A 13,854-nucleotide genomic window follows, 5' to 3' on the forward strand; every position below is an offset into this window, starting at 1 on the left:
CGGTATATTTTGAAAATAATACCACAATATTTTGCCCTTATTAAAAATGGGTAGCGGGTATCTCACAGTCGAGCACACTCGACTGTAACTTTCTTACTTGTTGGTTATGGAGTTAAACAATTTTATGGCGGCAATTTTTGTGCGCTTTACACTTGATGCATCTGTGCTGTTAACCGGGCCATTGCCATCCGATTTGAGCACTATGAAATGCTGTTTAAGTATTTAGTTTATGGATCACAGAGCTGACAACTTGCGTTGTCCATTTGCCAGATATAACTTATCTAGAATAACTAAAGTATGTGCTACTATAACAAAAAATACTCATTTGGCTATTGATAGAATATCAACTTGGACAATTGTAAATTGAGTTACAATATTATTTTTTGCAGATCTGCTATATTTATGAAACATAAAAATGTTATTAAAATCATTTCAAAAATAGTTTTCGGGATTACATTAAAAGTAGATTTCACTAGAAAGATATTGATGACATTATAATTAATAAGGGTATAGAAAAATCAGCAAATATACAACACATTTGTCGGCTTAAACTGGTCTCTTACTATTTGATTAGATTAATTTATTGTCTTAAGTCGTCTTATCGCTGCAAGGGAAATATTTGCATAGATATTCTTAAGTATTCACACCTATTAACATAAATTTAATTCAATTCTATTTATTAATAAATATCCAAGTTTTATATTTATCAACTTAGATTCACTTCGACGCTATATATATATCAACAGAGTGGACATATATATATATATTTTTTTTTCTCGCTTTTATTTCCTCTATAAAATAGCTTTTAAATAATCATTCTGGCTAAAAAGTTTAGCTAGCAACAGCTATCCTTTTACAGCAATGACATCACAATTTTATTGTCTATTTGATTTCCTCAAACATACTTTTCATTTGGTAAGAGAAACGTTTTGCAGGGGAAAATAATTTTATGAATAACAATTGCATGATTTTTGTGTTTGTATAATTTATTGAAGTATTTGAATGGCTGATGAAATAAAATATATGAAATGTGTAAGCGCATGTCAAGTTGAATGCTTATTAAAAATTAAAAATGAATTTACTGTGGGGGGTAAAACAGTTAACAAATTTTCAACTTTATATGCGACACGTTGCTGCAGTCACGTATTCAATGCGAGATCCACACGAGCCAGACACAGACACAGCCACAGACAGAGACAGTGACACAGACAGACAGAGACCTGGACATGTGGTGTCTCTATGGTAAATGCCAACCGCAAATATGACGACAGACACGTTACCCAAATGACACGGACATGGACACGCACAGAAGGCGATGTGAGGGTCTACCGAGGGGTCAGGTCTTTAGCGTTCTGGCGTCACAGAGTTCTACCTCAGCTAGCTAGCTAGCGATTAGACGTTCAGCTAGACATATTGTATGTACAAGTATATACGACAAATGTCGTCAGATGCATTAATGTGATGGATAAACTGTGACGTAACGAACCAGGAAGACGGCCACGAACTCACGTGCCTCTCTGATGTCGGCCAGCTCAAAAGGTTCCACAACGCACACGTCACATAGATCCCTCCACGTGGCGCAGATGACGACAGAAATCACGTGTCGCTGGCTAATTATTAAAGCTGCCAGTAATTACAAAGTCAAGGTAAATGCGACTCTAGTGAAGCAAACATAATTTAAACTCTGATTTTAGAGCACATTAATTTTCAACAACATGTTAGTTGAAGTAACTGATATTTGAACATATTTTATAAATTCGTATATGTATATTGAAAAATTATAATAAATTAATAATAATAATAATTAATCAATATTCAATATTTGTAAAAAATGAAAAAAAAAAAAACAATATTAATGGTAATTCTGATATTATTATGAAATTATGTCAACATTAAATCAAGAGCACACATTCGTAAATCAAGATACAAATTTTATAACAGATATAGATTGGTCATAGGTAAAAACTCAAGGCAAGATCAAAAGTGCTCAACTGTCTTCTTCTGCCTGTTATATAGATTTCCGGCTGGTGCAAAGTAATAATATTATATAAGTTCTAACCTATGGATAGGGGATTTAATAACAATTGCTTAGCAAAGCAAAACAAGTTTTTTATTCCTTTTCACTTTACTTCTCAGAGTATGATCCAACTGTTATATAATGTATATGATGATCCAACTGTTAATTATATATTCTATATGTTCTTCAATAACAAAGTTCAAGTTCTAAAACAAACTAACTTAACATTTTAGTTCAACTTCACAAATTTTTATGTTGGTGAATTTATTTCCTTCTAATTCGACAATAGCATTTTGTTTTGAATTAATCTCCACTTTATTTTGACACAATTGCAAAGAGAAAATATTATCTGATCTTCTCAATTTAATGAACGTTTAATTAAATTGATTAGATTAACAAGTTTATTTTTTTAATCTGTTTATTGAATGTTTAGATAAGAATCGAATATGTGTAGATCAATTAATATATTTCTTTAATATTTAAGACTCGATTAAAAGGATATATACAATATAATAATAAGTTTACTTACTTTTAAGTATTTGCACCTCTATTGAAACCATTTAGAAACTTGCTTCATTAAAACATAAAATAAAATAAAAGCTGATAGATTTCTATTGAAAAAATAAATTTATGCATTAAATAGTCGATCGATTCAGAAGGCAATTTCTTAATGCAAAAATTATATTTAAATGATTACATAATTGAGTCAAATATAGGAATTTCAGCCCTTCAGTTGCTCACTTCTTCATCGCTTCTTATGGGGCGAATTAGCATCTTAGCTTCTTTTAATGGATTTTCTCGGTACCAATTTAGATTTAGGCCATATGGTGCATTTAAATTACTGCATAAGAAAAAAATAAAAATCAATAATTATGTATATTCCATCGAAAACAATAATTTGCAATATTTACCAATTATAACATTCTGTGTGCCACCAGCCACTTTCGTAGTCAACTGCGCAATTACCATCATAAATGTCGTTGTCGCGATCGAATGTTGTGAATTTCGTGTTTTCGCCGTCTCTCAGCGCATCCCAAATAATTGTTCCACTGAATTTACCCAAACTCAGTTCATATCCACTGTCTTCATCAGATATTTTGAAATCGTCATAAAGAGCGTTGTAGCTACTTCCATTCAGAGCAACTAAATGTATGTAAAGTTCGTGACGCTGCAAGCTCGTGATACGATGTATTTTCTCTAGTCCGAGGAAGAAGTCGCTATCCATTGCACCGAAACCTTTGCGATACGTTGCCCAATTCCTATTGAAACTCTCATTTCCCCCCAACTCGTTGTTGTATGACAATCCATCCAGGTCCAGCTAACTGATTATCGCATAAAACATCGAATAAACCTATGCCAGAAGCATTGAGTTGATGAACACCAGGAGAATCTCCAAAAGAAGAGCAACTTGATGGGATAATAGTATTGGGTAAACTCTTATTCAATATATCAATCAGTGTTTGATGTTGCTCTCTAGTCTTTTCGATATTTGCATTAAGTCTCCTGATATTTTCATCCTTTTCAAATAGCCTTGATTTGAGTTGTTTTAATTGAACTTCAGAATATTCTAAACTGTTGGATTTTTCTGCTACTTCTTTTTTACATTCATCATAAAGTTTAGAAATTGGTGTTAATTTGTCAATAATTTGCTTTTGTGATTTAATCTTAGATTCTAATTCATCTACTTTGTTTTGACACAACTGCAAATCGTTTTCCCCTTTAAGTATTTTGGTTTTATACTTATCTAATAGAGCTTCCTCCTTCATGAATTTTTCATGAATTCTTACAATGTCATGATACTTTTCTATAAGATCAGAATTCAATTCATTTAACTTCTTTTCCTTAATTTCACTGTCTTCTAACTCATTTCGAACCGGCCTAAAATAATCAAGCAAAGGTTTCACACTTTTATTGGTCTGATTGAGGAATTGTTTTTCCATTTCTCGGTCGGATTCATGCGTCTGATAAGAAGAAGATGTAAACATTTTTAGCACTCACTGTACTACAGTGTTTTACATAATTGTTCTCACCTCTTCGAAGGCAGATGTGGTCACCAAGAATATTTCAAGTACTATTAAGAAAAGAACTGAGTTGATTTTTATTTTGCACATTTTGAATATTTCGACTGCTCGCGGAAAAGATGAATTTGAAACTAAAAGTTTAATTTAAATCGAGAAAGAATATAGTTCTGAGTGCTGTATGATTTTGGAATTATCACGTGATGAACGGATGTGGGTTCAGAGCAAAAGTTCGTAGCGGAAGAGAAGGCGATAGCAAATGGTGTCAATGTCGACACAATGTCAACTTCCTGACGCATGTCTAAGAGAGGCTTCTTGATAATTAAACTAGAAGTGGCGACAGCTTTTCAGTATTCATTTATTCGAATTTTGATTATAATTAAAACAAGTAAGAAAGCTACAGTCGAGTGTACACGACTGTGAGATACCCGCTACCCCTTTTGAAAAAAAGCAATATATTTTGCGGTATTATTCTCAAAATATACCGAATATACTGCAAATATACTAAAAATATATCAAATGGTATATGTGGTAGATCGATATAGTACCGCATTTAAAATATACCATAGACGACTCAATATATCAGATTGTCAGCCAAAGCAACTCAGACCTATAGTAAGTAGACGTTTTTGCCCATACAAAAGTATTTCTTTAATAACTTCGATCATTTTTATCTGATCGCAACCAGGAATCATAACTACTATAGTTATTATTGTATATATCAAAATTTGCAACTCTAGCTTTAAAATTACGCTTGTTATTCGATTTTTATACCCGCTACCCATAGGGTAGAAGGGTATTATAACTTTGTGCCGGCAGGAAATGTATGTAACAGGTAGAAGGAGGCTTCTCCGACCCTATAAAGTATATATATTCTTGATCAGCGTCAACAGCCGAGACGATCTAGCCTTGTCCGTCTGTGTGTCTGTGTGTCCGTCCGTCTGTCCGTATGAACACCTAGATCTCAGAGACTATAAGAGATAGAGCTATAATTTTTTTTCGACAGCATTTGTTATGTTTGCACGCAGATCAAGTTTGTTTCAAATTTTTGCCACGCCCACTTCCGCCCCCGCAAATCAAAAAAATTGAATAACAGGCGCAACTTTTAAGCTAAAGCTGGTATATATAATACAATAATAACAATAGTAGTTATGATTCCTGAAAATTTGGTTGCGATCAGATAAAAATTGTGGAAGTTATTAAAGAAATACTTTTGTATGAGTAAAAACGCATATTTACTGGGGGTCTTACTTGCTTTGGCTGACAATCTGTTATATTGTGCCGTTTATGGTATATTTTGAAAGCGGTAATATACCATTTGGTATATTTTTAGTGTTTTTAGTATATTTTGTATATTTTAATAATAATAATCCCAAAATATATTTTTAGTATTTTTGTAGTATAATTGGTATGTTTTGAGAATAATACCGCAAAACATATTGCTTTTATTCAAAATGGGTAGCGGGTATCTCACAGTCGAGCACACTCGACTGTAGCTTTCTTACTTGTTCGTTTAAGTACTGTGTTTCTATACTCATCTAATAGAACTGCCTCCTTAATGCATTTTTTATTAATTCTTACAATTTCATGATAATTTTCCATAAGATCCGAACATAATTTATTTAATTTATTTTCCTTAATTTCTTTGCCTTTTAACTCGTTTCTAAATTTTCTTAAATAATCGAGCAAAGGTTTCATAGTTTTATAGTTATGAATGTGGTACATTTTTTCCATTTGTCGGTCGATTTCACATGTCTAATAGGAAGAAAATAAATAAACTTTTCACTGTACTACACTGCTTTGTGTAACTATTATTACCTTTCCTTTAACTGATGTTGCAACGACAAATATTTCATGTGTTATGAGTAACAAAACTGCATTTAATATTATTTAGCCTATTGCGATTCATTCGACTGAGCTCAAGCATACAACTGAATAACTGAGCTATGCAACTGAATAATGCACTTAAGTCTACAAATAAATCTGCTCTTAACATTTAATTTGTGTTTATAAAAAGGAATCGAGTTTTCCTCTCTGTCTGGCTCAACCGAAGAGAAAATATTATCTGATCATCGCAATTTAAAGAACATTAATTAAATTTGATAAGATTAACGTGTTTACTAGTTTAATCTGTCAATTGAATGTTTAGATAAGAATCGAATATGTGTAGATGAATTAATATATTACTTTAATATTCAAGGCTCGATTAAAAGGATATAACATATACAGGTTTATAATAAGTTTACTTACTTTTAAGTATTTGCACCTCTACTGAAATCATTTAGAGACTTACAACTTGCTACATTAAAACATAAAATACAATAAAAACTCATATGTTTCTATTGAAATATTTTTTCATTCGATGCATTAAATAGTCGATCGTTTTATTATTCAGAACGCAATTTCTTAATGCACCAATTATATATAAATGATTACATAATTGAGTCAAATATTGGAATTTCAGCTCTTCAGTTGCTCACTACGTCATCGCTTCTTTTGGGGCGAATTAGCATTTTAGCTTCTTTCAATGGATTTCGTCGGTACCAATTTAGATCTGGCCCATATGGTGCATTTAAATTACTGCATAAAAAAGCAAAAAATCAATAATTATGTGTATTCCGGAATGCACAATTTGGAATATTTACCAATTATAACAGTTCTTGTACCACCAGCCACTTTCGTAGTCAACTGCGCAATTACCATCATATTTGTCGTTGTCGCGATCGAATGTTGTGAATTTCACGATTTCGTGGTATCTCATCGCATCTTCAATAATAGTTCCATCGAATTTACCCAAACTGAGTCCGTATCCATTGTCTTCATCAGATATTTTGAAGTCGTCATATCGAGCGTTGTAGGTACTTCCATTCAGAGCAACTAAATGTATGTAAAGTTCGTGACGTTGCAAGGTCGTGATACGATGTATTTTCTCTAGTCCGAGGAAGAAGTCGCTATCCATTGCACCGAAACCTTTGCGATACGTTGCCCAATCCCTATTGAAACTCTCATTTCCCCCAACTCGTTGTTGTATTACAATCCATCCAGGTCCAGCTAACTCACTATCGCATAAAACATCGAAGAAACCTACGCCAGAAACATTGAGTTGATGAACATCTGAATCTCCAAAAGGAGAGCAACTTGTTGGGATAAGAGTATTGAGTAAAGTCTTATTCAATGTATCAATTTCAGCTCGACATAGCTGATTATCTTCATCTTGCTTTATCAATTTAGTTTTACTCTGCTCTAATTGCAATTCAATTGTTTTCTGATGTTCAGTATTATTTTGAATATTCTCACTAAATCTCTTTATTTTTTCATCTTTTTCAATTAAGCTAGAATTAAGATTTTTGAATTGAAATTCGCAATTTTCTAAGTTGATGGATTTATCTGTTAATTGTCCTATTAATATCACAAAATTATTTTGTTGTGAATTAAATTTACATTCTAATTCTTCAACTTTGTTTTGACACAACTGCAAATCGTTTTCCCCTTTAAGTATTTTGGTTTTATACTTATCTAATAGAGCTTCCTCCTTCATGAATTTTTCATGAATTCTTACAATGTCATGATACTTTTCTATAAGATCAGAATTCAATTCATTTAACTTCTTTTCCTTAATTTCACTGTCTTCTAACTCATTTCGAACTTGCCTAAAATAGTCAAGCAAAGGTTTCACTGTTTTGTAGTTATGAATCCGGCACTTTTTTTCCATTTCTCGGTCGGATTCGCACGTCTGATAAGAAGAAAATGTGAAGATTCTTAGCACTCAACTGTATTACACTGCTTCTGGTAATTGTTCTCACCTCTTCGAAGGCAGCTGTGGCCATCAAGAATATTTCAAATACTGTTAAGAAAAGAACCGTTTTGATTTTTATTTTGCACATTTTGAATGTTTTGACTGCTCGCGGAAAAGATGAATTTGCAACTAAAAGTTTAATTTAAATCAACGAAGAATATAGTTCTGATTGCTGTATGATTGTGGAATTAACACGTGATCAACGTATGTGGGGTCAGCTCAAAAGTTCATAGCGGAAATGAAGGCGATAGAAATCTGTGACAATGTCGAGACAATGTCAAATTTCTAACGCATGTCTGAGAGAGGCTTCTTGATAATGAAATTAGAAGTGGTGACAGTTTTTGAGTAATTCATTAATTCGAATTTTGATTATACTTAAAATTATAAAACTGTGTAATGTAAAATTTCAATGCATTATATTTACATATGTATCACATATCACATATATTATTGACAGTGAAACAAATGTTTGGTTTAGCGAATGACGCAGATCTGGTCATAATTAGTATAAATAATGCTAGAGTACTTCTCGGTAGTAATACATATTTGTTATCATATCAATGCTGTTGTTTTCTTTTATTATCACAAGGGCGACAATTATTCGGTTCGTTTATTCTTAAGATCAGCAGATGTTTTTCGTCTCGATCCCGATCTCGATCTTTTGACGCGTTGCAGTATTTTGTTGTTTACTTCGTTGTTGAGAAGAAAATGAGACTTTGATTCATTTGTAAACACGCGATTATTATGATTATTATTTATTGTTTGTATTTCCGATGGTATGTTGTTCAAATAGTATTTTATTTATAAGGTTTTATATCATTTATTTGCGAACCATCTGTTCGAAATGAAAAAAAAATAAAACTTGAATTATATATTGATTAATGCAATTAGCCGGAGATAACAATAATTTGCAATGCCCATCTGTGATCTATGCCATCTGTGGATGCGAATGGATCCAATTAACATCGAATATGTGACACGCCTGCTGACGCGCATTTTAAATCGTGCGAAAAAATACATATAATTCATATAATATACATATATACATTCTTGTTGTTTGCCTTGCGTTTTGCGTCAGCAAATTCGGGGCTGTGTTGTAAGTAAACAACAAATAAAACGAAAGATCATCAACGTTTATAGTATATCCTAGAGAGATTTGTGTACTTAGTATTCGCTATTATGGCTGCGAGATCTTCTTGATGTAATCGTGTTTCTGTTGTTGCTTTTGTTTGCAAATCTATAAACAGCACAACAGCTGGGGCGAGCGAATTGTTGGACAAGGTCTAGAAATCTGATTGATTGACTAATTGATTGAGCAGTGCAATACCCTGTAATCAAATCAATGCTAGAATGATTAAGCAGAAATTGAGTTGAACTTTCGAACTGTTTTTGGCTGATAAGATTCTTATTGGCAAATAAAACTTCAAAAACGTAAAGCAAAATAAAGATGTATCTTTAATTTGAATATATTTTGCTATAGGAATAGGGAAACAACTATCAGCTAATTCACTCAAATACTTTCTGAAACATATTAATAAATTATATAAATAAAATATTAAACAGCTTTTGTGATTCTACCATTTAAACATAAATAGCTGTAATGTAGATAAAATATAATTCTGTAGTTACAATTTCATTAGTTTATTCAGATAAATAGGATATATAGTTTTATATGATTAAAAGTAGTTTTCATTTATTACTATTGATTTTTTTCAACTACCGGTCGAATCAGCATCTTAACTGCTTTAAGCGAAGTCCGAGGCGTCCAAAAGATGCCCGTCACATTCTGCACTTCGTGATCAAAGTATCTGCCATTGAGGTTACTAGAGAAGCGAAAACAAATATTAGTTAAAAACGATACTCTGTCCAAATGGGGCTCTTCACTTACCAAAGTCCGCAATATGCGAACCACCAGCCACTTTGTCGCTGCTCAGCGCAATTGGTGTCCTTGAAATTATCGTTATCGCGATCGTAGGTGGAGAAGGATTCGGAATAATGCCAATTTAGGCAATCGAATACTCTGCCCTTTGTGAAATTACCCACAGAGGACAATTTGTAGTTCTCCTCCTCGCCGGCAACTTGAAAGCGATCGTAGTGCGCATTTTCGACTTCACCATTGAATTTCTCCATATAAATGTTGAGCTCATGTCGATGGGCGCTTGTTAAGCGATGTATTCGCTCGAGACCCAGAAAGAAATCGCCATTCAAAGAACCGAAGCCAGCACTATAATTGGCCCAGTTCCTGTAGAAATCCTCCTTGCCATCGATGCGCTGTTGAATAATCGTCCAACCCGATCCGAAAATCGTGCTATCGCATAGAACATCAAAGGAGCTCAGACCGGGAGCTGTAATTTGATGAATTCCTGGTGATTGTGCATATGGAATGCAGCTGCTCGTTGCAATAAACTAAAACGAAACGAAATTCAATCCGTTATACATTTGGTATTCTAAACGAAATGCTTATATTAACCTCGGATTCGTTGGCATCGACTCCACCGATGGTCAGCATTGCGATCGCGGATAGCAACAGAGATCGATTTAGCATCTTCATCTTCGATTCGCTGAACTTCACTCAGCAGCTGTGAATAATGACTGAATATTGTATTCAAATTGCCATCACAAGACGACTTTGTGCATTTCATTTCCATACGAATCACGCAATGATAAGAGTTCAAAGCATTTCCACAAAAAAGGTTCAATCAAGGCTAGTATCTAGGTCATAGCTTTGGGTCATCGCTATCAGTGAAAAACAAGAGTCAATAGCTTTGAGTTCTAACGCCCCCAGAAGTGTCATATACCTCAGCGAGGAGTAATAGATTAGAGTTCAATAAAATTGCAAATAAAAATGCATAAATCTTGCAGTCAATTAACATACAGTTAGCAAAGATTGCAAAGACTGCTAATAAACGAAATCTATGACTAAGAATATTTCAATCAGTTTAAAATTTATTTGTATAAAGATAATATATTTTATAAATTTGCAATTATAGCTGCATGGAAGGTGGCTTACAAACATAACGCAATAAAAACAGTATCTTTATTCTATCTATATTAGCAATACGAAATGAGACTTCTATACTGTAGGTATAATTTAATAAGCATCAACTCTAATTGTATCTACTTTTTGTATCTGACTCTATCTGTATCTATATGTATACAAAATTAAATATGAATTTATATGTGTATCTCTATTATTACATTATCATAATCATTATCATTACAAAATGTATTCACTTCATTGTTTATATAAATCTTAAAGTATCTAGTATCTATTTAAGCATCATTTCATGTATCTTTAGCTCTATTTGTGTCTACGATCTGTATCTTCTGTCTCTATCTGTATCTTTTGTGTGTATCTGTAGCCGTTATTGTATCAGTATCTGTATCTGTATCTTTAGCTGCTGTTGATGTTTTGTGTTGTGGCCAACTGGCGACAACTGGCAAAAGGTTAACGAATCTTAGTGGCGCCTATGCAAATGTTGCGGCTGCTACTTTCATTTCGCCCCGTCCGATAAGCTACGAAACGTGCGATTGCTGCAATCGAGCAATCGAGCAACCGCCAAACGCGGCCGCCAGTCGAATGAAAATTTATGTTCATTTATACATACGAAAAGCATACATACATATATATTATATATACGTATACGTATGTACATGCATATGTATTTGTACGTGAGTAATTGACATTCATTTCCTCCTTGGCGTCGGCGCCGGCAATGTCGACGTCAACGTTCGCATCAACGTCACCGAAACGCACACGAATGCAAAGCAAATGGCAAGACAACGATGACGTTGACTGTTGCCAAGCGGCAGCGACAACAGCAAAAGCAACAGCCACAGCAACAGCAACAACGACAACAGCGGCAGATGAAACACCGATCAACGCTGCCGCAGCCGCTACCAACGTCAACGTCAACGTCGCTGTCAACGTCCTCGTCTCCGCTTAGCAACCAGCGAAATGAAGCAAGCTTTCAAGCTGCCAAACAATGGACGCGTTCAACGGTAAACTTGGCACAGTGTGTCGAAAATTTGTACAACAAAAGCTTAGTTCGATGCGGGTTGATGCTCTTTTCGAGCTAATTGCGAAGCTAGCTTATCGAATGAATCATCAGATAATACTTCAAACTGAACTAGATCGTGTGTGAAGGGTATGCGTTAGTCGGGTTTGTCCAATTACTCATGATGCCTTGGCAACACGCTTCAGTAATTCGTGAAGCACAAAAAATGAAACACACACAAAGAGTTGCCCAACGACTCGTCAGCACTTGAAGCACAAGAGAGGCAGAAAGTTCCACTGTCGCCTAAATGTGCCCATTGTTTTCTTGATTAATATTGTATAATGCTTAAATGAAAAGAATTGTTTCGCTAAAAGTGACGATAATTAAGTAAATTTAATACTCGGTCATCAGTTTTGGTAATAATTCAAATATTGTACAAAAAGTCTTTGATTAATCAAGACATTAACGTGCAGCTAATGTTGCTAATGTTATATTTAATGGAAAAGTTTCTAGAATCACATATTTATAACGAATTAAAAATAGTAATAATGTAATAGAAATAAAGTTGTGAAAATTTAATTAATCACTAATTATGTTAATTGTTCAAGTTAATCATACAAAACCATATTGAAACTTTCCTTAACTTTACATGACAGTTCAAATGAAATATATATTAATAGAAATTCATAATATGTACTCTAATAGATAAGACATGCTGTTATTTAAATATAGCTTCTGATTATCACATAAAAGTCTGCTCTATTTTTACAGGTCTAGTCTAGGTCTTTATGTCATCTAAATATAAAAATTTCTCACTAATTAAAATATATAAAATTAATAATAAGATTTGGAACTCATATAGAAGAATATATATAAACTTTTTTCGGGTGGTTGATTTAATGAAAGTTACTTATAAAAATTCATAGAGTGTATTATAATATATAAAACATGCTCATAATTGAATCTACATTGTTTTGTTAAATTCTGTCATCTATTATAAAATAAAAAAAAAAACATCACTTTCTTAAGTTCATTCTTCTTAACTACTTTTCATTGTATTCTATGATAAATCAAATATATTCAAGCAAATTTATATAATTTATATTTATACATACAACATGCTTTTATTTAAATATAGCTTATCACAAGAAATGCTTCTCTATTTGTTAAATTTTTATATTTTTTTATACGATTTTGAAGTGTAATTCATAACAAAACCTTTTTTATGTGCTAGATTAGGTGAACAAATATTTAAGGGATTATGGGATTATTTAAACGTAACTTTTTGATTTGCTTATCACACAGAAGTCTCTAGAAATGTTTCTCTATTTTAACAGGTCTTGCCTAGGGCTTTGTGGCGCTTCGAGCTAACAGTTCAAATGTTCAGCAATCATTCATCATTATCTATATAGTATAGCAGCTAATCGAATGGCTCAGATAATCATCGGCCGACGCTCCATGGGGCTACGTGACATTGGCAATGAATTCAGTTTGTGGCCCCCCCTCAGGGCATTACGATGATTCATCAGAGACCCCTGCTGGCTGTTCTGTTCTGCGCTGCGCTGTGCTGTGTGGAGATAGCAACTAAGCGATAGACAGACAGTCTAAATTAAACACAGGCAATAATTAGTGAGAACAAATTGTACACGTCTCCCGTATGTGTTGATTAAAGCTGTCTATATGTATGTCTAGTGAGTTGATCGTGTAGAATAATGCATATTTTAAATTAATTGTTGTGTCATGAAAGATGTAGGTTATGATAATGAAAAATATAATAAAGATATAAGAAATATATTTGAAGTACACATGTTCCTATGACGAGAAAAACAGATCATAACAAATATTTTGTACAGATAAGAACCAGGTGTTAACAGATAAATATAAGCTTCAAATAACAAAATTCTTTTACATTTATATCTCACTTAAACTTCTAGAAAGTCTATAGATCATTTTTTTTTATCATATTTATATCATTTATATATAAGAAAAGTTTTATTTAGGTGTTTTGGTGATCAGTCTTGATGA

The 13,854-nt window shown here is 33.1% G+C and overlaps 4 protein-coding genes across 6 annotated transcripts in view; 1 reads left to right on the forward strand and 3 right to left on the reverse strand.

Annotated features, from left to right (window-relative positions):
• Positions 1-7,946, reverse strand: part of LOC133845025 (ryncolin-1-like) — a 128,554-nt gene extending 120,608 nt beyond the window's left edge. Inside the window, exons 1-2 of one of the 2 annotated variants that reach the window (XM_062279358.1) lie at positions 7,839-7,946; positions 6,681-7,768 (exon numbers count right to left, since the gene is read on the reverse strand). In XM_062279358.1, the coding sequence (XP_062135342.1) occupies positions 6,681-7,768; positions 7,839-7,919 (1,169 nt within the window). In that variant the 5' untranslated portion in view covers positions 7,920-7,946. Of the gene's footprint in view, positions 1-6,417; positions 6,616-6,680; positions 7,769-7,838 lie in introns of those variants that run through there. The other variant, XM_062279356.1, reaches the window with a different exon arrangement.
• The window catches only part of LOC133845026 (methylenetetrahydrofolate reductase (NADPH)-like), a 144,609-nt gene that overhangs the window by 35,181 nt on the left and 95,574 nt on the right, over positions 1-13,854 (forward strand). The window lies entirely within an intron of this gene.
• Positions 2,678-4,295, reverse strand: LOC133845034 (ryncolin-1-like). Its single transcript, XM_062279371.1, has 3 exons — positions 4,048-4,295; positions 2,929-3,978; positions 2,678-2,858 (listed from the first exon to the last, which is right to left on the reverse strand). The coding sequence occupies exons 2-3, from the start codon at positions 3,240-3,242 to the stop codon at positions 2,747-2,749; spliced, it is 426 nt and encodes a 141-aa protein (XP_062135355.1). The 5' UTR covers positions 3,243-3,978; positions 4,048-4,295; the 3' UTR covers positions 2,678-2,746.
• On the reverse strand, positions 9,460-10,423 carry LOC133842145 (ficolin-1-like). The gene is made up of 3 exons (XM_062275120.1): positions 10,302-10,423; positions 9,720-10,237; positions 9,460-9,654 (listed from the first exon to the last, which is right to left on the reverse strand). Exons 1-3 carry the CDS (start codon positions 10,380-10,382, stop codon positions 9,531-9,533), a joined length of 723 nt encoding a protein of 240 aa, XP_062131104.1. The 5' UTR covers positions 10,383-10,423; the 3' UTR covers positions 9,460-9,530.

Source organism: Drosophila sulfurigaster, chromosome 3 (assembly GCF_023558435.1).
Source record: "Drosophila sulfurigaster albostrigata strain 15112-1811.04 chromosome 3, ASM2355843v2, whole genome shotgun sequence".
Taxonomy (NCBI): Eukaryota; Metazoa; Arthropoda; class Insecta; order Diptera; family Drosophilidae; genus Drosophila; species Drosophila sulfurigaster.